At 43.2% G+C, this 24,923-nt stretch overlaps 1 protein-coding gene across 1 annotated transcript in view; it reads right to left on the reverse strand.

Moving 5' to 3' along the window:
- Positions 1-24,923, reverse strand: part of CLUAP1 (clusterin associated protein 1) — a 157,599-nt gene that overhangs the window by 38,960 nt on the left and 93,716 nt on the right. Inside the window, exon 9 of the mRNA XM_077828100.1 lies at positions 8,771-8,843. Coding sequence (XP_077684226.1) covers positions 8,771-8,843 — 73 coding nt within the window. The remainder of the gene's footprint in view (positions 1-8,770; positions 8,844-24,923) is intronic.

A 24,923-nucleotide genomic window follows, 5' to 3' on the forward strand; every position in this document is an offset into this window, starting at 1 on the left:
CTCCCACACCCCTCCTGGGCTACCTTGGCAGTTATCCTCCTATTTGTGTGATGAATTAATAAAGAATGCATGAATTTGAAACAACAATGACTTTATTGCCTCTGCAAGCAGTGATCACAGGGGAAGGGGAGGGAGGTTGGCTTATAGGGAAGTAGAGTGAACCAAGGGGCAGGGCTCATCAAGGAGAAACAAACAGAACTGTCACACCGTAGCCTGGTCAGCTATGAAACTGGTTTTTAAAGCTTCTCTGATGTGCAGAGCACCCTGCTGTGCTCTTCTAATCACCCTGGTGTCTGGCTGTGCGTAATCAGCAGCCAGGTGATTTGCCTCAACTTCCCACCCCGCCCTAAACATCTCCCCCTTATTCACAGATATCGTGGAGCACACAGCAAGCCAGGGCTTTGGAGCGGAGCCCGGAGCTGGAGCGTGGAGCAGCTCCGGAGCACTGGAGCCGCAGGTTTTTGCCTGGAGCGGAGCCGGAGCACAGCTCCAAAGCCCTGCAGCAAGCAGTAATAACAATGGGAATATTGATTTCGGTGAGGTCTAACTGACTCAGTGAACTGTGCCAGCGTGCTTTTAAATGTCCAAATGCACATTCTACCACCATTCTCCACTTGCTCAGCCTATAGTCGAACAGCTCCTGACTACTGTCCAGGTGCCTGTGTATGGCTTCATGAGCCATGGCATTAAGGGGTAGGCTGGGTCCCCAAGGATAACTATAGGCATTTCAACATCCCCAACCATTATTTTCTGGTCTGGAAAGTAAGTCCCTTGCTGCAGCTGTTCATACAGACCAGAGTTCCTGAAGATGCGAGCGTCATGTACCTTTCCCGGCCATCCCACATTGGTGTTGGTGAAATGTCCCTTGTGATCCACCAGTGCTTGCAGCACTATTGAAAAGTAACCCTTTTGGTTTATGTACTGGCTGCCTTGGTGGTCCAGTCCCAAGATAGGGACATGCGTTCTGTCTATCGCCCTACCACAGTTAGTGAATCCCATTGCAGCAAAGCCATCCACTATGACCTGCACATTTCCCAGGGTCAGTACCCTTGATAGCAGCAGCTCAGTGACTGCGTTGGGTACTTGGATCACAGCAGCCCCCACAGTAGATTTGCCCACTCCAAATTGATTCCCTACTGAACGGTAGCTGTCTGGCGTTGCAAGCTTCCAGAGGGCTATCACCACTCGCTTGTGAACTGTGAGGGCTGCTCTCATCTTGGTATTCTTGTGCTTTAGAGGAGGGGAAAGCAAGTCAAAGTTCCATGAAAGTGCCATTACGCATGTGAAAGTTTCGCAGCCACTGGGAATCATCCCAGACCCACAACACTATGCGGACCAGTCTGTGCTTGTTTCCCGGGCCCAGAATCAGCATTCCATGGCATGAGCCTGCCCCATTGCCACTAGGATGGCCAAATTGGCAGGGCCCGTGCTTTGAGAGAAGTCTGTGTCCATGTCCTCATCGCTGCCGTCACCGTGCTGCCGTCGCTTCCTCGCCAGCTTTTGCAGATTCTGGTTCTGCACATGCTGCATGATAATGCGCGAGATGTTTACAATGCTCATAACTGCCACAGTGATCTGAGCAGGCTCCATGCTTGCCATGGTATGGCATCTGCAGGAGAGCAGAGTTGCAGGGGAAGCGGTGGTTGGATGACCAGTTTTGCACACCTATTGCACTGTCTGCCTCCAGGACACAACAGCTGAGCGGGCTGCATGCTTGCCGTGGTATGGCGAGACAAGAGTTGCAGCGGAAGCGGCCCTGCGAGACCACCAGGAGAGCAGAGTGCCAGTGGAAGCGGTGGATGACGAGGGTCATATAGAGGACCTGCGAGGTGGATTCATAGCATCAGGAGAGCAGAGTGGCAGCGGAAGCGATGGATGACTACGATGGTTAGCAGTCCTACTGCACGGTCTGCTGAAAGCAGTATGGCGCCTGCACGGAAAAAAGGCGCGAAACTATTGTCTGCCATAGCTTTCACGGAGGGAGGGGCGACTGACGACATGAACCCAAAATCACCCGCGACAATGTTTTTGCCTCATTAGGCATTGAGAGCTTAACCCAGTATTCCAGTGGGCAGCGGAGACTGCGGGAACTGTGGGATAGCCACCCACAGTGCAATGCTCCGAAAGTCAATGCTAGCCTCGGTACTGTGGACGCACTCCGCCGACTTAATGTGCTTAGTGCATTAGTGTGGGGACACACACAATCACTTTCTAAAAATCACTTCTATAAATTCGACCTAATTTCGTAGCGTACACATACCCTTGGTCAGAATCAAGTCTAAAATGGCTGCCACCCTGGTTACTTCCTACACTGTCTGAAACAAAAAGTTGTCCCTGATACATTCCAAGAACTTACTGGAGATTTTGTGTTTTGCTGTATTACTTTTCCAACATATGTCTGGATAGTTAAAGTCCCCCATTACTATCGGGTCTTGTGTTTTTGGATGTTTCCATTATTTGTTTTAGAAATGCCTCTGCCTCTTCCTGATTTGATGATCTAGAATAGACCTCCACCATGACATCACCCCTATTTTTGAACCCTTTTATCTTTACCAAGGAACTCTCAAGTGGTCTGCCTCCCACCTCTTTTTGGACCTCAGAACAAATCTATATATTTTATGTATAATGGAACCCCTCCTCTCTCTTTTCCCTGCCTGTCCTTTCTGAACAAGCTATAGTCTTTTTTTTTAACCAATATTCCAGTCATAAGACTTACCCCACCAAGTCTCTGTGATGCCAATTAAACCATAATTTAGCTTATGTACTAATACTTCCAGTTCTTCCTGTTTATTCCCCATACTCCTTGCACTTCTGTACAGACATCTAAAGTGTTCATCAGATTCCCCCACTGATTTTCTTCTTGTTGCTCCGTCAACCCTTTTGTAATTTCCCATGTCCCCCAACATCTAACCCTCTGTTAAGGTCACCTTTTTATATTTACATTGTAGTTTAAGATACTGTTCACATTTTTAAAGTATTAACATGGAAAGGATCAGTTGAACTTTAAATTGATCCAGTTTCCCACTTGCATCTGCTCCTGATGGTGCAGGCTTTTTAACAGAATTTATTTCTAGATCGGATTAAAACAAGCATCCTAGAAGATTTTGTTCATATTTTGTGTAATGGATAGGTACCCTGTAAGTTGGGCTGTTCTGGAATGCTGCAATCCACTATACAGAACAGAAGTACCAAGGCAATTCTGACAACTTAAACTGGACTATGGTGACTAGTGTGTCACTACGGACTGACAGAGCTCAGCACCCATCCTGTCCATATAAACTCTGTGCTTTTGTGCGCATTAATGGACGTGATTCTCTCATTGTCTGAATCCTTCTACCTTCTCTGATGATATTTTGATGAGACAGGACTGAAAATCAGCAGTTCATTTTTCTGCAGGAGATGTAGCAGGAGTTCTAGTTAGCTTACATTTTAGCTAATTCTGGAGAAATCAAATCCTCAGTATTTATATTTTGTGATGAGCCCCCTTGGAGGTCTATTAGACTGAGCATTTCTTCAGGATCCTCTGCTGAGAACAGAGAGAACGAACTAACTTCTCCTGAAATTCTGTGAATTTCACAAAGTTCTTCTATATAACTCAGTACCAGCCTGATCTTTGAGTCGGGAATTATTTAACACATCAACTCAAATTTGTCAAAAAGTTGTGACCTGCACCTCCGTAAACATATCATAGTGAAAAATGAGGGCTGTATTAGGTTATACCACATTGTGTTATAAAGTCACTTAATAAATACCTGAACTTCAGAAACAGATTGGGGTTTTATTACGGTTTGCAAGATGGAAATATTGGAAACCAGGTACTACGAAGAGTGATACTTAAATTGATTGGTAACCTTTGTACAATCTTTATTTCCACACAAAGATACCCCGAGAGACCATTATATAACAGGACTATTTCTGGCAAACCGTACTTGTTTTGTAGCACAGCAGAGGTTGAAGAGAGAAGGCAAGTGCCAATTTATTGAAATTCAGAGCTTGGATTAGTTGAGAATAACAGAATAAAGACTGTGACAAAATGACCAATGTTGGTATGGTAGGTCCCATGTTTTTCCTGGCGGGGGGCTAAGATGCCACCCCTTGCCCTTGCTTTTGGGGTGTCAAGGGCCCTGCTAGTGGCCTGGGAAGGTGATAGAGGAGGGAAGTGGGGGAGGGGTCTGAGTTTGCTCCTCATTCTGAGCTCCAGACCCTCTCAACCCCTGCAGGTTTCTTACCCTCTTCCCCCTTGGGTAGCGTTACCCTCGGTCCTTGACACTGGGGGAGGGAGTCTCCCTGCCTTGCTGGGGAAGGGTCTCCCCTCCTTCGGTTCTCTGGGTCTTTCAAATCTCAGCAACCCACACCTCCAAACTCCAGTCCTCTCTCCTTTCTCGCACACCCTGACTGCCTGAAGCAAGGGGTTTTATTAGGTTCCTGGCAGGGCCTTAATTGACTACAATTACCTGTAGCAACCCTCCCTAGCCATAATTAGCCTAGGGCTCATTTATCTCCCACTCTCCCACTGCTCCCTGGCCCTCCCATATCACAAGACATTTAAAATATTAGGCACTACACTGATGGGCACTATAAAAACCATTGACAGAACTGAGGATAGATACTTGTTACATATACACAAAACTGAGGACAGTGTCTAATGGTTTTGCCATTAGAACCACTCAGTCTGTAAAATGAGTGAGTGTCCAATAAGGACACTGTCCATGGAGGAACACAAGATTTGTTATACTGTAGCAACATGATCTGCCCGATGCTAAAATTATTTTGCCAGGCTGATTTTTTGACAGGCAGGCAAAATATCCTTTGTTTTAACATTGTCATGGTATTAGAGTTGGCAAACAGACTTGGACCTTGGGCGGGTAAATTTTCATGACAGTTTTGCAAGGATATGCACCTGCACAATTGTTCAGTATTGTACTGAATCCTTACAGTGATGATCAGGGACCTAAGAACAGTCTTCAGCTATTCTAAAGGCTGTTATAAAGAGGATGGTGATCAGTTGTTTTCCATGTCCACTGAAGTTAGGATGAGAAGTAATGTGTTTAATATGCAGCAAGGGAGACTTGGATTAGATATTAGGAAACACTTACTAACTACAAGGGTAGTTAAACTCTGGAATAGGCTTCCAAGGTTGTGGAGTCCCCATTTTTTGGGAGCTTTTAAAAACAAGCTGGACAAGCACCTGTCAGGGATAGTCTAGGAGGATTTCTTGGTCCTGCCACAGCACAGGAGGCTGGACTTGTTCATTTCTAGAGGTCCCGTCTAGCCTTACATTTCCAGGATTTTATGATTCTATGTCTACCAGACATTTAGTAATTTTTAGGCATAGATTGGTTACAGAAACTATCTGCACTAGATTTGATTGAACACTGCACTGGATATACATTCCACTTCAACAATCCTGATTTTCACCCAACTTTATTACCTTAAAGCTTAAATATAAAATGTCTACAAATATAAAATATGATAAAACAGGAACTCACAGCATGTCTATATACTGTTGGTTCAGCAATCCAGTGGACCCACTGATTGTTAGGCAGGCTTCCTGCTTCTCATGTTCTTACAATTTTTTTTGCTCTTAGTTTTTGTCTTTTCCTAGTTGATCTTCAAATTCTTTTTTGGCCTGCCTGATTATTTTTACACTTGACTTGTCAGAGTTTATTCTCCTTTCTATTTTCCCCAGTAGGATTTTACTTCCAATTTTTAATGGATGTATTTTTGTCTGTAACCATCTCTTACTCTATTGTTCAACTATGCTGGCATTTTTTGGCATTTTTAAAAAAATTTGGGGTATACATTTAGTTTGAACCTCTATTATGGTGTTTTTTAAAAGTTTCCATGCAGCTTGCAGGCATTTCACTCTTGTGACTGTTCTTTTTAATTTCCCCTTAACTAGCTTCTTCATTTTGTGTAGTTCCCCTATTTGAAGTTAAATGCTGCTGTGGTGGGTTTTGTTGGTATTTCCCCCCCATAGAAGGATGTTAAATTTAATTACATTATGGTCGCTATTACTGAGCAGTTCAACTATATTCATCTCTTGGACCAGATCCTGTGCACCACTTAGGACTACATCAAGTACTGCCTTTTCCCTTCTGGGTTCCAAGACTAGCTGCTCCAAGAAGCAGTCATTAATGGAGTCTAGAAATTTTTTCTCTGCATCCTGTCCCTGTGACACTCCCTGGTAATATACCTCAGAATGATATTAGCCTTCTTTGCAACTGCATCACTTCGGTGACTAATATTCAATTTGTGATTCAGTATAACTCTCAGAGCCTTTCCAGCAGTACTACCACCTTGCCAGTTAGTACCCATTTTATAGTTTTGCTTTCCTTCCCAAGCGAAGTCCTTTGAACTTGTCTTTATCAAATTTCATCTTAATATATTCTCAGAAGAATCAACAAAAATATGATATGTTATTCTAATATATATTGTACATCCTGTACTCCCAGGGCTAAAGGGGTATAGAAAACTTTTATAAGTTTAAGTGTACTGATATATGGTGGTGGGAACAGTGGAGAGAATGAATGAATGAATTCTCTTTCCCTCTTGCCTGGTGGGAGAACACCTGCTGAAAATTAAAACTGTCAAATGCAACTTTTACATTCTCTGTCAAATTTAGTTTTAATGGAATTTGCTTTATCTGAGCCAGAGGATTAATCCTCATCTATTTTTCCTGCTATATATAAATGCATATATTGCAATATTAAAGTCACGGTGGTAATTTACACAAGAGAGTTCTACTGATGTCTAACTACTGAAGCAGCACAATCTTACATGTTCACAGTGCTGACAAAACTTCAGGAGGAAATTATTCCCTTCTGATCCTCGACTAGGTTTCTATTTAATAAAAGTAAAAGTTAACATGATAGGCCCAAGTTCTGCCTTCATTCATACCCATATACCCCCACTAAAATCAAGGAAGATGCACAGATGTAGTTGAGAGTAGACCATGGCCCATGATGTACTTATTTTTGGTAATCAAGGAGCACTCCTTCAAAATTAGTCATTCATTCATGATTTACTAGAGAAAAGGTTATTACCTGAATCATTCACCATAAAGAATTAATACCAATCCACAAACAAATTCCACAGCATATAAGCGCATGCAAACTAATGAAATCAGAACTTAAACTCCAATTCTGCGAGGTACATAAGCAGCTATGTAACTTTAAGCAACCACCTAGTTCCACAGCCAAAGTTACACACATGCTTAAATACCTTGGTGAATTGGAGTTTAACCCTTGTCAAAACACTGAACTTCCTTCAGCAGTGCCTTCCCTCAGGAGCTATGCACAGTGCCTCTGTAGCATGCCTAGCCCCTTCTGTCTGGAGAATAACAATCTGAGATTGGGAATGAAGTCCAGATGACCTCCTTCATGCCATTGCAGAGCATACAGTATGCATCCGATGAAGTGAGCTGTAGCTCACGAAAGTTTATGCTCAAATAAATTGGTTAGTCTCTAAGGTGCCACAAGTACTCCTCTCCTCACTTAATGTCATCCCAGTTTTCGTTGTTATGTTGCTGATCAGTTACAGAACATGCTCGTTTAAAGTTGCGCAATGCTCCCTTATAACGTTGTTTGGCAGCCGCCTGCTTTTTCCACTGCTTGCAGAAAGAGCAGCCCGTTGGAGCTAGCTGATGGGGGCTTGGAACCAGGGTGGACCAGCAGCCCCCCTATCAGCTCTCCTAAGTTCCCTGTGCAGCAGCCACCCAGCAGGCTATCAACAGCCAGGTAGTTCTGGTGTCCCTCCCCTTACTCCTCTGCCTTGGAGCTGCTCCCAGGAGCCTCCTGCTTGCTGTGAAGAGGGGCAGGAAGGAAAGAGGGGTGCTAATGTCAGGGTGTCCCCCTCCCCCTGCTCCTTTACCCCATCTCCACAGAGCCGGGGGGTGGGGGCACGACAGGGCTCAGGACTGAGGGAGCTTGCTGGCAGCAGCTGCTGTCTCAATTTACTGATCTATTTAAAAAGGCAATCTACATAGAGTGGTGTCAGTGTACTTAAAGGGGCAATGTGCATGTCTCTCTCTCACACACAAGGTCTTTCCCCCTCTGTCTCACTCTCTCTCACACACAAACACAGTGTGTGTCTCTGTCTCTCTCTGCCATGCTGTGTCTCCTATCTCCATTCCTGCTGCCTTGTAGAGTGTGAGCTACATTAACAACAATGTGTTAACTCTTCTGAGTGCTAGTTTGTCATTTAGCATTAAGGCATTCACTGGGAAATATCCCACCATCTTCCACCCTCTGACTCCACCACCTCAACCGAGCTTCTCAATCACCATTGCTGTGTACAGTATTAAATTGTTTGTTTAAAACTGATGCTCTGTGTTTGTGTGTGTATGTATATATACATACATACCTACATATAAAAAATATAGTCATTCATCTAGTGAAAAATATTTCCCTGGAACCTAACCCCCGCATTTACATTAATTCTTATGGGGAAATTGGATTCGCTTAACGTTGTTTCGCTTAAAGTAGCATTTTTCAGGAACTTAACTACAACGTTAAGCGAGGTATTTACTAGGTGACTGCACTCACCCTCAGTACTGCAGGTAGGATTTACAGGGTGCAGTCACACACGTTAGGTTAGTGATTCTGGTAGTCTTTTTTAAGCTAATGGGGTTTTACTTTTTCTGCTCTTCAGCCTACCCAGTAGGCAGCTGATAAAATTCCCCTCAGCTTTGACGGGATCTTTCTGTATGAAGCAGCTGACAATTTACAGTTTATTTTTCTAACCCATGCAGTTAAGAAATATAGCTTACTTCCACTCTTGAGCAGATGTTTTTCCTCCTCCTTCAGCCTGTTCTGCATCAGGCGTAGTGTGTTCTCTGCTTCCTGCAAGGAGTGAATACATCAAAATCAGAACAGCTGCCACATTCCCAGGTCAGATGGTTAATCAGATGCTCCTGCAGTAACAGTTAAGGGCATTTAGGAGAAGATTAAGACTGGAGAATTTCAGGATGGGAAGTGTTTCAGAAAGAAACAGTCTTCATATAAATTGGGGAGTTCATTGCCTTTTTGACCATAGGGGAGGGATGTAAGGAATACAGAGAGGTAAAGCAGTGCACAGGGAGTCAGCCATACAACGCTCAATGAGAGTCATGTGACTAAGCCCTCACTCACCACATTGAAAATGAACCCAACTGTCTCAATCCCATGAACAATGACTGCCATTTCTATGTGAAAGGTGCTTCCCATGGAAAGGAAAAAAAGATCTAAGGTAACTATGGTACAATAACCATGTATGGGGATTGAGAGCAAAGGCAAAGAACAGCGGGCTAGAACAGCGGCTGATGTACTGATGAATAGTGATGATTTTCTGGAAGGCAGGATTTCCCATAAAAACCAGTGACTCACAATTCATTAAAAGGCCTGAATCTAATGAGCAAGAACAATATAGAAGCAATTATAAAGTAGCCTTTAGGCATTGCAAAATCCTAGTCTGGCAGGGGTAAATGGCTAGTTAGAAATGGCTCTATTAAACGGTAAAGGAAGAGATGTGCTAAGTATTATTTGGGATTTAGGAGAGTGGTGAACAGTGGAATAGAGGAAAGCTGACCGGAGCACTGGTGTTTTCGAGGGTAGCAACAGCTAGGCCAGAGAAGTGGTACATTCCTCCCAGCTCAGCATTCTGAGGAAGAAAACATGCCTGCCCTTGTAAAAAGGACCCTAGAGGATAAGGGCAGATGTGCAGAATGAGTACCACAGACAGACAACAGCTTCACAGAGCAGTTAACACTCCCTTTAGCCTGAGTTCATCACAAAACAACTGCTGGGAGCAGAGTGCAATTGAGTTCATAGAATATAAGGGTTAGAAGAGACCTCAGGAGATCATCTAGTCCAACCCCCTGCTCAAAGCAGGACCAATCCCCAATTTTTGCCCTAGATCCCTAAATGGCCTGCCTCAAGGATTGAACTCACAGCCCTGGGTTTAGCAGGCCAATGCTCAAACCACTGAGCTATCCCTCCCCCCTATGAAGTTCTCCATACTTTTAGGATTAAAATATACGTAAGCCACTAAAATGCATGCCGATGTGGTTGGATTCTTGGAAAGGATGTTCCATTGGTGCAACGGGGGTGGGGGTGTGGTAGTAGTGTCAAAGAATAAGAGCTTATTTTTGTAAGGGTAGATTAGCAGAGGAGAAAATTGCCGCATGCTTCATAGCAGGACAGCGAGATGGACAATGCGGAAACCTTGGGTCAAGTGTGGGAGCTATTTTTAGAAATCTCACATTGGTATCTTCTTTGTGTTTTGTCAAATCTGCAGTGACAGTGTTTGTAAATCAAACAACATGTGCTGGGTGATCATCTGAGACTGCTATAACATGAAATATATGGCAGAATGCAGGTAAAACAGAACAGGAGACATACAATTCTCCCCCAAGAGGTTCAGTCACAAATTTAATTAACACACTATTTTTTTAATGAACATCATCAGCATGGAAGCATGTTCTCTGGAATGATGGCTGAAGCATGAAGGGGCATATGAATGTTTAGCATATCCAGCATGTAAATACCCTGCAAAGCCGGCTACAAAAGTGCCATGTGAGTGTTTGTTCTCACTTTCAGGTGACATTGTTAATAAGAAGCAGGTAGCAGTATCTCCTGTAAATGTAAACAAACTTGTTTGTCTTAGTGGTTGGCTGAACAAGAAGTAGGACTGAGTGGACTTGTAGGTTCTAAAGTTTTACATTGTTTTGTTTTTGAGTGCAATTATGTAAGAAAAAAAATCTACATTTGTAAGTTACACTTTCACAATAGAGATTGCACTACAGTACTTGTATGAGGTGAATTGAAAAAATACTGTTTCTTTTGTTTATCATTTTTACAGTGCAAATATTTGTAATAAACTAATATAAAGTGAGTACTGTATACTTTGTATTCTGTGTTGTAATAGAAATCAAAATATTTGAAAACGTAGACAAACATCCAAAAATATTTAATAAATTTCAATTGGTATTCTATTGTTTAACAGTGCGATTAATCACGATTAATTTTCTAAATCGCAGTTAATTTTTGAGTTAATTGCATGAGTTAACTGCGATTAATTGACAGCCCTAATGAAAAGTAAAAAGAGAGGTAACTGACAGTGGAAAAACACCAGGAGTCAGATCCTGCTCCATGCTACAGCTTTTTTTTGCCACTCTGGCCATAAAACCACGCTAACTGGGCATGGGGAATCTCTGCATAGGTAGACCAAGTGTAACCAACTCTTTATAATCTTTTACTGGCCTACAGCATGCCAGAGCCGTGCCAGAGTTAAGCCCAGTAGGAGGGGTCATGCCTGGAGTGCTGTTGTGCTCCCATGACTCTTGGCTGACAGAACAGCCCTTTGGGGGCTCTTACCAGTGGGGATAAGTTAGAGCAGCCTCAGTGATGAAAGGCATCCTAGAAACATGATAGATTAGTTATGATAAGGAAAATAAAATAAGATAAAGATAGTATCATAAATCCTCATCGGTTTGCCAACAATTAATCCAATGATTTCACTATTCACCTGCCAAAAATATACTGGATGTGCGTCTCAGCTACAGCCCCATAAAAGCAATAAAGGTAGACAACAGCTTTAATGTACTGTTTGACTGGGTTCTGTTTTTTCTGGGGCTTTGATTTTCTAGACAGGAACCCACACTCCTTTAGCAGCAGTGCAAACGTGCATACAATTAAAAATAATAAATACAACAAGTGCTTTGATAGAAGACTATGCTAGGTCAAACTGCATATTAACTATTCATATTTAGCATGAAAAGAAAAGAGCTTGACCTTGACACAGGGAGCAAGATTAGAAGAGAAGCTGAAAGGGCCATTGATCTCAGGAGGAAATCTTCCCTCCTAGAACATAAGTGGAGCTACACCGCAAGCCCTTAATGAATAGAAACCCAACACACTGCTGTTACATTAAGCACACTCTATTTCTGAATGCACTGCAGATATAATATCTGAAAAGGACACACTTTGGTTGCATGGTTTATAATACAAACATCTTTACACTCTCAGTTAGAATGGTATAACTTTAAGGGCCACATCCAGCCCTCCATGGTACAGCCAGGTATGTTAATGGAGAAGAGAACTTCCTCTCACCAAGCCTCACAGAGCAGCAAGCTAGGATTTCTAGCCAGTGCTTGTGAAAACTGCTAGGAAGGTGGATTGGCTACTGGACTAGTTGATGCACCATAGTCCCAAGGGGGCAGTGACAGGTCACCAGACAGTTAGGGCATAAGCTGTCCTTTGCAGCAAGTGCTAGCAATGTGTGCCTCTCATGGAATGTGGGTGATTGGCCTGCACCAGCTGGCCTTTTCTACTCTTAAAAGGGCTTGATGGTATAGATCTACTGGCAGAAATATATAGGGAAAAAACCCTTGTGGAGACACACGATATACCAGCAGAAGAGTGCTTTGCTAGTATAGTTTAAATCAGTTCCCTGAATGGCATCAAACAAGGGTTGCCAAAGTTACTGACAGTCCAAGCCACACACGACAATCTTCAGAAGTTCGAGAGCCAGGGCATGTCTGCTGGGGCTTGGGGCTTCAGTTCCACTCCAGCTGAAGCCCCAAGCCCTAGTAGGCACATGCGATGGGGCTGAAGCCCCAAGACCCTCCTCCCTGCTGGGCAAAAGCCAGAAGCAACATATTTGGGTGGGGCACATGGTGTCACGTCCCCCCCCCACACACAATTTTTGCCATGGTTTACTGGCCCTGCTTGGTCACATGCTGCCAACAGGCCCCCTCCCTGCACTGCAGCTGCACCATCAGTATGGGAACCCCTGCTGCTGCCCAGGATAGGGGGCGGGTCCCTGGCGGGGGCTGGTGGATCCAACCTCCATGGTACCCTCAGGAAACTCCATAGTGGGCCCGTGGCCTGACATTCGTTCTTTGCCTGAGGCCCCTCTCTCCTTCGGTACCGAGGGGTTTCTTTTCTTCAAACCTCTTCTTTGGCGCAGGCAAAATGGAACATGCTGGGCCAAGTCCGGCATCGGTGGTGTGCTGCACGCTGAGGCTGAAGTGCTGGGCATTGGTACCGTGGTGGAGAGTTCTGACGCCAGACAAAGAGCAGCCTCCATCAATAACACTCTCCAGCGGATATCCTGCTCTTTCTGGGTCCGCGGGCGAAAGTTCTCACCTGTCGTTGCGATGGCCTTCTCCCAGACACTTAAGACAGCCATCGTGCGGATCGCTGATCAGCATCGGCCTGCTGCATGATGCACCTGGCTTAAAGCTGGGGAAGCGGGGCATGCCCCGCTCAGGGCAAAGTCCTAATTGGGACTCTATTGACTAACTAACACTATCAACTAACTATCTATGAAACTATGTACGACAACAATGAAACCAGTCAATGGATAACTGCTACTGTTCTTGCAAAGCAAGACAAGGCGCTCCAACCAACAATCACGGGCGGTTAGAAGGAACTGAGAGGGCACAGGGCCGGCTGTTACGAGATTTGCCCATTACTTTGGGGCACACTCATTTATTAGGGTTACTCTTCCAGGGTGAGGAGGGTGTCTCTAATTCTATATATGTACTGCTTGTGTCACTTGTGTTCTCATAAGGAGCTCTACTTCTCTCTGTTGCAAGTTCCCTCTCAATGGAGCTATCCTGCAGGACCTGTTCCCTAGGGCTGGGTTCTTCCAGCCCCAGAATCAGAGGAACACACACACACATTAACAGAGCGCGTCTGAGAGGACCGGATTAATCAGCACTCCCAAGCTGACCCATTATATGTCCCTGGACTCAGTAGGCTTGCTTGAGCAGCATTTCCAAGCTGTCACCCTCATACGCCCTTGGATTCAGCAGGCTGGGTCGAACAGCATCTCCAAGCTGTCGCCCTCATATGCCATGGACACCGCACCAGAATAGAGTACACCTGAGCAGGCTGGGTCAAGCAGCACTTTCGATCTGCCACCCTTATATGGCCCTGGACTCAGCAGACTGGGTCAAGCAGCACTTCCAAGCTGCCACCCTCATATGTCCCAGATTCAGCATGTCCCTGTCCCCACTTTCACGTTACAATTGTTCTGGCAGTAACCCACTTGATGAGCAAACCCCACAGGATTTTTGGGTGCTGCAGGGATCTTTAGCTTAGGTACAAGGAGTATTGCTGAAGAGCAAATGAGGGAGCCAAAAAAACATCCACGAGGGGGAGAGACAGAGAGAGGGAGAGAAGCAATCAGCTTAACCATGAAAGTTTTTCATTACCAGGTAATAACCATACAGGAGTCAAACGAACAAAACAGTTATAATATTAAATCTAACTTAAATTTGATTATAAGTCAGGTTTAGAAAACTATAACTGCCCACACAAGTCAGGGTCAGAAGGCTATATCGAGAGAGAGAGAGAGATGGGTTCTCATCACTCCATGAAGCTTGAATTGATTGGGGTTCCCAGGTGGTGGTGGTAGCTGAGGGTCCAGAGCGCTGGGGACAGGCAGAGCCTCCAGCATGATCAGTCAGGAGAAGATGAAGTCCCAACAGAACTGATTCAGATTTTGGATCCAGGCATCAGAACACTTACTTGAGCATGGGTAGGGGTTTTTGTAGGGAAACAACAATGGTTCAAGGGAGAACACTAGATTTGTTTATGTGTAAACTGATAGCTCAAGGGAGTATACCACAGTTGTTTTGTTCAGGCTAGACAATAGGAACTGATTATTCCTGGCTATGGGTGGTATTCCTTGGAGGGAGCTCACAATGCAGTTAGGGAGCTTCACTATTTTGGATACCAATAAAGGATTTATTACTAGAATTGGTCTGATAACTACTGAGCTGAGTGTGTGCAGGCATGGATTCATTAATATCTGGAGCAGAGATTCCCCCATCATGCAGTGCTTCCTGCTTTTCTGGTCCCAGAGTTCCGTGTGGTTCTTGCCTTGGAATCTCTGTTCTCCATTCTGTATGCTAATGGACACGCCTCCCTGTTCCATTTTCGATGCAAATGAGGCTAGGGGAGTTTCCTTATTCCTGTCACCCTTGTCCCAGGGGTTTAGGTGTGTCTCCCACTGCCTTTTCATTACTTTTTGTAAGTCTTTCTTCTGATCAGTTTTGGTTCTAGCAGAGGCTGGGGGAGGAGGTCTTTCATGAGTCAGACCGGCTGGGTATTGTGCCCTGGTTCTCCAAGAACACAGAGCTGCTAGGTAACACGGCGGAGCCTGATATACCGCTGCATGGGAGTGCCACTCCAGGAGGCGCCACAGCTGGCCCTATGGATACCGCTAAGGCTGAAATCTCTGACAACTGTGCACGTGGGCGCGCACACACCTAGAGTGGAATCGACATGAGCAAACATTTGAAGAAGAAGAAATAATCCCCTAAAATAAGGAGAACAAAAAAAATTGCAACTGTTCTCCTGGCCAGGAAGCACAAGTCATGGATCCTTGCGCCCTTCTGCTTTGCTTCCCTACAAAAAAAACCAAATCTCGCCTAATCCATAGTATGTTTCAGATAGCCATGGAAACAGCCACATGGAACTGTTCAGTTTGCAGAGTTTTTAGAAAGCATTATGGCTAGGAGAGCTAACAGAGAGAAGACAATGGCTCCATGAACGCCCAGAAAGCTGCTAATGTTTACTTGGAATCGTGAATATAATACTGCAAAGCCTAGGTGGGCATTATGTGCTCCAGGGCTACAGCAAGAGAATAAAGGTCATGGCACAAAGTCTGAACCAAACACAATACACTCTGTGTGACAGGAAAAAACAGCCAAGTACTGACCTTGCCAATAATTTAAAACTAGTGAAGTCTTTGGGCCAATATCAACAGGGGCTCCACCTTTGTGAGTGCGAATTTTCATGCCTATGTTTTGGTGTGCGCAAATCCTTGCCTAAATCCAGCAGTTAAGCCTTTGGCTGCCTGGCCTGCACACACACATGTGCAAAAAGGCTAACTACTGCACCAATATGGCATGAGTAAATCTGAGATTCTGTGCAAGGAAACCTGCAGTTTTAGACGCTGCTTTTGGAATAAGAATCTTGAGCTCTTAAAATTCTGAAACAACACTACTAAAATGCTCCATACTCATCTTTTCAAATGAGTTGAAGTTCAGGTATTATAACACGATTTAATTAGAAGACATGTTTTCTTCTTCACTGAACACATTTCCTTAAATTTATAATGCATCATATAGTCAGACAGAGCACATCCCTCACTAAGTCCCAGAATCCCCTGGCCGCCCACACACAGAACTCATCAGATTTGTCCTACTGTTCCTAGCCTCCGTTCTATGGTTCGCCATCTCCCAGCTGTACTCCCAGAGTCACCAAGGCAACAAAAGTTAGAGCACAGGAGTTTTGAAGGTAAAAAAAAAAAAGTAACGTGAGCTGTTCATAACACCTGCCTTTTAGGGCTTGCCATTGAGTTGCTATGTGGGTTTGGGCTTTTAGCATTTGTCTACAGTTCAATATACTTCAATCCCTCCTCTAGCAAACTCCACGATACGTTCCAAAGTACCTGAAATTCTGATCACTTCGGAGAAACACACACATTTTGTATTTTGCAGTCAAAGTTCCCCAGCAGTCAGCACTGTCATTTCATGTTTGTTTTCATGCCCCTCAGTTTCCTTCAATACATATCTTTCTCTCTTTTTCTTATAGTTTCCCTTTCTGAGAAATAATAATTCTATAATTCTCTAGCACCAGCTAGAAAACAGACAACATCAGTGGAATGCAGCGCCTTTTGGGATGAAGGGAAAGAGTTAGCCAGAATGGAATCAGTCCTGTTGAGACAGTGGGCTGAGTTTAAGGAAATACTTACTCTAGGGAACCAGCCAGTAATCTCCAAAATCTGCACTCTGGGCTGGGAGGCTCTTTATGTAAACTTCAAGGTGTGCAGAAGTGGCATTCCCAATCATTTCTGATTTTCAGACAGTTTTGGGAGTTCCCCTGCCCCCAGCCTGCACTGAGGCTTTTACCTAATCAAGTTTGGAATGTATAGAGAATGTTCACAGTCTGTACTAGAGACTTTTTTAAAACAACCCCAAAACTATAAATGAATCAGAGAGAAAAGGTGGGTGAGGTAATATCAATCTCTCTTTAATATCCTGGGACCACCATGGCTACAACACTGTATGTAAATGGATCAGGCTATCTCCATATCTCTCAAGTGTAAACTGTCATATAAGGATAATTCTTACTGTACTACCATAATGTTCTATTACTCTGGGAAGCTGTGGCTTTCCCATTCTCAGCTGTTCCACATGAACTAGAACACAATTATCTTTCATGATCTGGACTATGCCTACAAGGAACAAAATGACAAAGTAGTCTGGGTATCTGCAGTTTGCTAAGGGACCAAGTGCAAAGTGTCAGAGCCTGGGGAGCTGTATACAGTCTACCAAGACCCAAACTGCCAAGTGTTAGAAACTGAAAGCGAGGGGGGTTTAGGAGATAAAGGGAAAGCTCCATTAGAGATTTCAAGTGTGAGTGAGAGAAAGAATCAGTGAGAGAGTGGGGTGAGCAAGTAGGGGCAGGGGGAGGGCAATATTACAGCTCATAACAATGATTTTTTATCTTGTTTTTTAGATTTATAATTACAGTTCCAAAAACAAAACAAAAAACTCAACTTCCTATGGATTTATTACAGCTTACTCCCCTAAGTGCTGACTACAGTTTCGTGTGTGTGTGAGAGTGAAACATCTATTTGAGGACTGCGCATTGTTCATCTTTTCAACTGCACCAAGCATCTGCTTTGATGGGATTAAATTCAATGACAGATAACAGAACATTTAGAAACCTGCACTTCTCCTTCTGGGAATGTGCACAAGGTTCTGAGAAGAAATAATAAATGAATCTTACTGCAAGATGAAAGTGGAGGCTGCTCCTTCAAAGAGTGTAAAACAAGACACAATCATGTAATTACTATTCTGCACCTAGATGTTAAAACTCATGGAGATGGATAAATATTCTGAGGGGAACTTTGAAAGAGTCAAATGAAGGCTGCCAAAGCACAGAGAGGGAAAAAGAGACTAGCACATTTTCTTGACAATTTAGCTCCTGTGAATTAAATACCTTCTAAATACTCTATTAAGGGAACCGTCCTCTCGTATCAGCTTCTTCTGTGAGGAACATACTGGGCCAGTTTGCATCAATATGGCATACTGGTGCTTCTTCCAGAGATCCCCACTTTGCTTATTAAAACAAGTGAGGATGGGAAATGAAGTAGCTAGGGGTTGGAGGGAAGGGGTGAATTGGGAATGAGAGGGACTGTGGGCATGGCAAGTGAGCTGAGGAAGGTTAATAACTTGTAGCTGGAATTCTCTGACTACATCAGCTCTGTGGATCTACACCACAGGAAATTAAATGCAAGACTTTGTGAACTCTAGAGTTATTCACAGCAGTGTCCACACTGGCCATAGGCATAGATCTAGACCTCACAGCTGCAGATATAAATGGCCCTCCCACCTAACTACCTTCCATTCTTCTCCAAATTCACAAAGCCTATTTACAACTCTGAAGAAGAGGGGAAGGGTGTGAGTTTCAGAGGCAAAACATTCAGAGAACTGCAGTTTCTGGTAATCAATCCTTCCTGTCATGCTCCTGAAATTATTTCCTCCACAGGATCTCACTAGCAGATTAGAAAGCAGAAGCAATACCCTGGAAGAGAACTGAGAAGCACTAATCAAACAGAAACTGAAGCACTGATCTCTCAAAACAAGTTTCTAATCTGGCTCCAGAATCAGAAAACAATACTTTGCAACAGTGACTGCCTTACAACTTTCAGCAATGAAGACATCCAGCCAATGCAGATGCACCCAAACAGAATGAGCTCTTACTACTTGGTACTGGGACTCCAGCCTGCTCATAATGGAGGTAGGTAGGTACAAAGCATTGGTCCACTTTGATAGGCTTACAATGGTAACAGACTCATAATTTCCCTTAAAAGCTGTGAATGAGTTACAGAATGGCTCGGTTCTGTCCAAGTAATAACTAATGACCATTTTCACATATAGCCCTTTGTAACTTGGCCTCTCCCAGAAAGTCACAAAGTTTCAGGTGTGTGACAGTCTGTACCCCTATATTTGCCCCTTTTATAGAGCTATGATAAATCTTGCACAAAGTATGCCTTCTGAGGTATCATTTGAAAATGCAGAATTTGCTGATCGTTATTGTCCTAGTAAAATATGTGTGGCAACACTGTATGTAAAGTTATATGATTCTACTCTATGATATTACTAAGGGCAGGCACGAATCAGTTCCTCAGAGACAAAAGGCAAACTGACGACTCAGCCAAGTGACAACAAAATCAAATGGACTTTCACCTGCTTAAGCAGCTATTCTTTGGCAGGAAAAATCTACATTTTCATAAAGAAATGGTTTGAGGTTCTTGTCCACAAAGACTTTCCGTCTCCTGAACCTCAGTGGGAGGTGATTCTCAAAGAAGAAAGAGAATTCTAAAAAGGGGGAATGGACGCCCCAAAATACCCCCTCCATCTCTCTTCACAACATCAGCAGCACTTGAAGAACAAAGGAAGCATAATTGACTAGGGAGGGATCCAGTCTGAAAGAAGTTCAGCCAGTAAAACTGCTAAGATGTGGTGAGAGAGATTTGTGCTTTGAATCCACTTACCTTGTTAAATTAGGTATTATTTGTGTTTTACTTTTATTTTCTTGTAATCAAACTTTTCTTTCTGCAGTTAATAAACTTCTTTTATTGTTTTATCTAAACCAGTGTGTTTGGACTGAAGTGTTTGGGAAATTCCATTTGAGATAACAGGGTTTGTGCATATCATTTTCTATTAATAAAATGACGGACTTTCTGTGAGCTTGTATTGTCCAGAAGGAGAGAGCTGGGCAGTACAAGACGCACATTTCTGGGGGAAAGTCTGGGACTGGGAATTTGCTGGTGTTGCTCTGCTGTGTAATTCAGGAATGGCTGGCTATTGCACTCACACATTATAGCTGGGCATGATTTACATGCTGGAGGCTGGGTATGAGCAGACCAGGAATGTTAGCTCTCACAGTGAAGCAGTGTAGAAGGCACCCCAGGCTGGAGAACTGAGGGGATGCAGCTGTTCATCGGTCCAAACTGTACCCTGGGTAATGTCACAGGGAGGAAAACTGGAAGTATAACAGATTGATTTAAATGAATCTCTTGACCCTTCCTTTGACAAATATTTAGGATGTTTAGGATGTGGCCTCAACAACACCGAGCCCTTCTGAAAAAGAATAAAGGTTTCGGGAAGGGGTCACTCAGGCATATGAATCTGAATCTCGATGGCTTTTGTAGCTCATGGAATGGCTACTAAAAAGGACGTCTTCAGGGAGAGAAAATGGAATGAACATTCTCCCAGAACTTCAAAGGGAAAGAAGCACATCTAAATCACATGGACTCCTGGGTTGGTAATTTGGCAGGTATAAGCGTAACAACCGCCAAAGGAAATATTTTACAGATGCATGGAAGAAAACCAAAGCCCCCTTTTCAAGAATGTGGACACAAGCTATTTGGAATTCCGCCTTTGGTGACATCAGTTATGTTTATTCTATCAACAGGTGAGATTGCCAAAGAAAGCAGCAGACGTAGGGATAAGCTGTGTATATAGCAGTGAAGTGTAAAGTATGTCACACATTTCATTTTCCATATATGCTGTGTACCTGCTTACAAAGGGACTTGTGGTGAAATCCTGGCTCTACGGAAGTCAATGACAAAACTTTAATTTATTTAAATGGTGCCAAAATTTCACCCTTGAAATCTAATAATTTGTTTAAAAAATGAGTTAAAAGTAGCATTGGTTATAACTTTATCCCTGTGTGTGCCTGCCAATTTTTGCGATTTTACAATCATATTTCCCTGTTTTTTATGGTCTCATCAGATTTCCTCTAACATTCCTTTTCTTCCTCTCTTAATTTTGGCCAAAGTTCCAAATGCTTTCAAGTACGCTAATAAAAGTAATACAAAAAATGTAAATGTATTTGTACATTTTTTAGTTCAGTAGAAATGAGGCCATGCTAATCTGAAATGTGCCTTTCATATTATTCTAGCCATTTTCATACGACTCAGTACTTCTGAAATATGACAGGAGAGAAATGAAAAGACATGATAAAACATAATGGCACTGAATGTTCTTTAAAACACATTAGAGAATACAGTGCTATGGTCTCAATAGAAGATAATTTCATACAGGACAACAGGCACATTTTCTATTCAGTCGTGGTGGTGACAGTTCTCTAGCAAAGAATCTGGCCTTGCCCTCATTGAGCAGCCATGAGTGACTGACTGAATGTCTCAATTAGCAGTAAAAGCAGGCTCAAGTATTTAAGCTCCATGTTCAGTTTATCCAGTGAGCAGGGAACACAATGAAAAACTGCAGGCGAGCTATAGAACTTGGTTTTCTTCTACGAGCTGATTATAACTAATTAAAGTAGCAATATAAACTGTGGAACAACCATATTGTGTTAATGCCAATTATTACAACATTAGACTGTCCCTTCAGAACCTGGACCCCAGCTCTGAATGGCCCCAGGGGATCCGCGGAGTCTGGGGACTGAAATCCCTGTCTGCTTCAGAAGAGGGCAACCCCCACTGAGAGGAAAAGATCTGGGGGAAACTCCTCAGTTTCCTGTCCTACATGGTATGGTTTTTTCCTATATACTGACATGATCTTCTCCTTAAACTATAACCATATTGATGATTTTACAAAAACAAAGCAGATATTCCATAGAAATGTATTGCAAACATGTATCTTTGTTACCTAAGACTTACAAAACTGCCTCTCCTCACTAATAGTGTGTCCAGGTCTTCTGGCATATGTGGAACTAGTCTCATTATTTGCTATATTAGGTTGTCAGCTCTTCTGAGCATGTACCTTATATTTGTGTTTTGTAATGTGTCATGTACATTCAGAGTGCTCTATAAACATCCAATAACAACAACAAATAGAGATGTCATTGGAATGTTTTTCTTGCCCTATTAGCACGAAGTAAAACATTTCCTTATAAATATCGTCCCATGTACACACATATTCACTTGGCCATGTGCATGCCAATCACGTAGGATCTGCCCAAATCAGCAAGAATTACATCCATCTTCCATAAGGCTTTCGAAGAAGGCAGATTTCAAGCCAGACGTATTTCTTCCCCACTGAACATGGTATAAATGATCATAATACAGACATTTCTCCGTATCTCATTCCTGCTTTAACTGGCACAAGAGATGGCCTTACATCTCACGCCTGTTTGAGAAAGCCTTTGGAAACCAGGAATAAGGCACAGTATTTTAGGAATTCTGCAGTACATTGTCACATAAACTAATCTATAACTCTATACAAGACCCAAATATCATCTGCACACTCCTGAGACAGGGTGAATGGGAAGCAGATCTGAAAATCATTTTACAGAAAGCTACACAAGTGTAGCACCTCCACAGTCACTTTTCATCTACCAGCAGAATTGTTTTTTCAATGTGAACTACTATTTACTGAAGAAAATGGATATTAAACAACAAAATGCAGTAGCCTTTGTAAAAGCCAGTGAGTATCTAGAGGATATCATCTAACAATTGGAGCAGCAGACTATTCATCAGGCTGACTCTGCCACTGACTCATTATGTGACTTTGGACAAGTAATTTATGGCTCAGTTTGCAGAGATGCTGAGCACATGCACTTCCCAGCGACTTCAAGGAGAGTTGTGGGTGCTCAGAACCTCTGAAAATTAGGGCATTACCCTCCCTGTGCCTCAGTTTCCCCATCTGTGAATGAGTATCATTATTCATTTGTAAAGTGGATAATAAAGGGGATAATAATAGATGCCTCCTCAACAGGGCTGTTGTGAGGATTAAATCATTAACATTTGCTGAGGCATCTGGTCATAGGAGTGAGTGGGGCTAATGTCCCTACTGTGAAACACACTAGACGTTGTAGCATCTCTAGGGCACCTGAGGGCCTGCAAGATGCAGTACCATCTATGGGCACCAGAGGACTGCTTGTGAGGTGTCAGTCACTCCAGGCCTTCGAGGCTCCAGGGGCTGCAGTACACCTGGCTCCCACCTAGGGACCCCGGTGAGGCCCTTCAGGGTTTCCTGCAACACACAAGCTTCAGGCAGCCAGAGTAGGAGCAGTGTAGAGAATACAGAACTCTGTAAAATACATAAAACTACATTTTGCTATGGTTTCTTTACAGTTGCTTCGGCAGATAGAGCCCCTTTATAATGACAGTGTCTGTTGATTGTGACAGCAACAACACCTATGTGTAGCTGAAGTTCTAGGTCCATCAAGCTGGCTTTTCATTCCTGTGCTGACAAGTAGTTAAATGAATCTATTTTCACTGGGACGAACACACTGCTTTATCCTGGGCTTGCAAGTAGGCGTGAGGAGGATATCACAGTTCATTTGTCAATCAGAAAGTCTGTGAAAAGGCAGAGAACTGAAGCTGGGTCTCCCAAGTACTAAACGAATGCCCTAACCACTCGAACCGGTGTGCATGGACTGAGGCTCAGGAGAAGAAAAACTTGAGTGCCTTTTTTACCACAGCTCTGGACTGCATTGCTTATCCTTCTGGTTTGTAACCTGAATCATGCCCCATATCAGCCTCTGTATTTCTAAGTGGTGCTGGTCTAGTCGATATAAATCTTACTTGGTATAATCAGGATTCTCTGAGACACCTAGATTTAACCCATTTTTCTAGAACTGGATGCAACTGTCTGTTTCTATCCCTTCACATTTTCTAGCTCTAAGTTCATGGCTTTAGTATCATTACTAGTAAAGCCTGCAAGCAATAGGACTATGTGATCCACCTTCTTTCACTTGGGGTCTCAGCATTTATTGCTTTGATATCCCTCCACAATCTCCTCTCCAGTGAGAAAATCCTACTGAACACATCATCAAGCTACATATACAAGATTCATCTGCAGCTTTGTACAGAATTGGAGTGGTTACTGATAAGTATGAAGGACTCAGTTTGCTTTTCTGATTCCACAGTAGTGCCTGTCAATCAGGTGTCTGCAGCCCCTTGATACCTGCTTTAAAGAAGTCTAGCCAAGAACTTTTAACTTTGCTGGGTCTTTTGCATGGTTTGCTTCTCCAAAACAATCACCAAATCAGTGGGCACATTTTTCAGGAGCATCTCCCTCCATACTTGAATTTCAAATGGTGTATTCCTAGTTTTATAAAACAGAACTCCACTCTATGCATCTGCTTTTTTAGCAAATCAGCTCCTCTTGGGTCTCTAATTTTCATTTGAAAGCAAATTTATCTGTCCCATTTATTCCAGTAAGAGTTTCCAAATATTGATATCTGATGCACAGCCTGGTATTTTGCAATTATCAAGCAGGTCATGTTACCCACAGGCAGAAAATGAGTAACAGCTACTTTAGTCCTTAGCGTCCTTTATCAGTTTCAGGTAGCTATGGCTCTTTCTCCTCTCAACCCACAAAGGAGTGAATGAACAATAAGGAACAGAACAGGTGTCTCCAGAGCTGTTAGTCACCTTTTAACCATGCTGTTCTCACAGAAGTGGCTTTTGGTACAGGCCAGACAGAGTGTCATATGCCAGGCGGCACCATGACTCAGGAAAGAGACTGAGCGGCACTCTGGAAGCCCATGCTTGGAGTGAGTGGCCACAGAAGAAGTCTGGCCAGTCAGTTCTTGTGATTTTAGCACAAATCTCATGGCATTTTTCTTAAAGCCCCAGCTGCTGGAAGCAAGTAATTGCAGGAGGATCTCAGCTTTCATTAAAAAAAAAAAAAAAGTTTTTTTTTAAAATGAGATTTCTAGCTCTCATGTTTGCAAAGACAAGCTTGAATATGAAAAGCAACTGCGACCTAAAGGCTCAGTAACATCAGCATTGTTTTTATTTTTCAAAATACAATGATTTGCGGGGAGGGAAGAGCATGGGGGGCTGATGTGATTTTTGAATGCTTGGAACACTTAGACTTTGTAGCTTTGGACCACATCCCCAAGAGTTTGGTCTGAAGGCACAGGTCAGTTGGCCATAAG

Source organism: Eretmochelys imbricata, chromosome 10, assembly GCF_965152235.1.
Source record: "Eretmochelys imbricata isolate rEreImb1 chromosome 10, rEreImb1.hap1, whole genome shotgun sequence".
In the NCBI taxonomy this organism is placed as follows: Eukaryota; Metazoa; Chordata; order Testudines; family Cheloniidae; genus Eretmochelys; species Eretmochelys imbricata.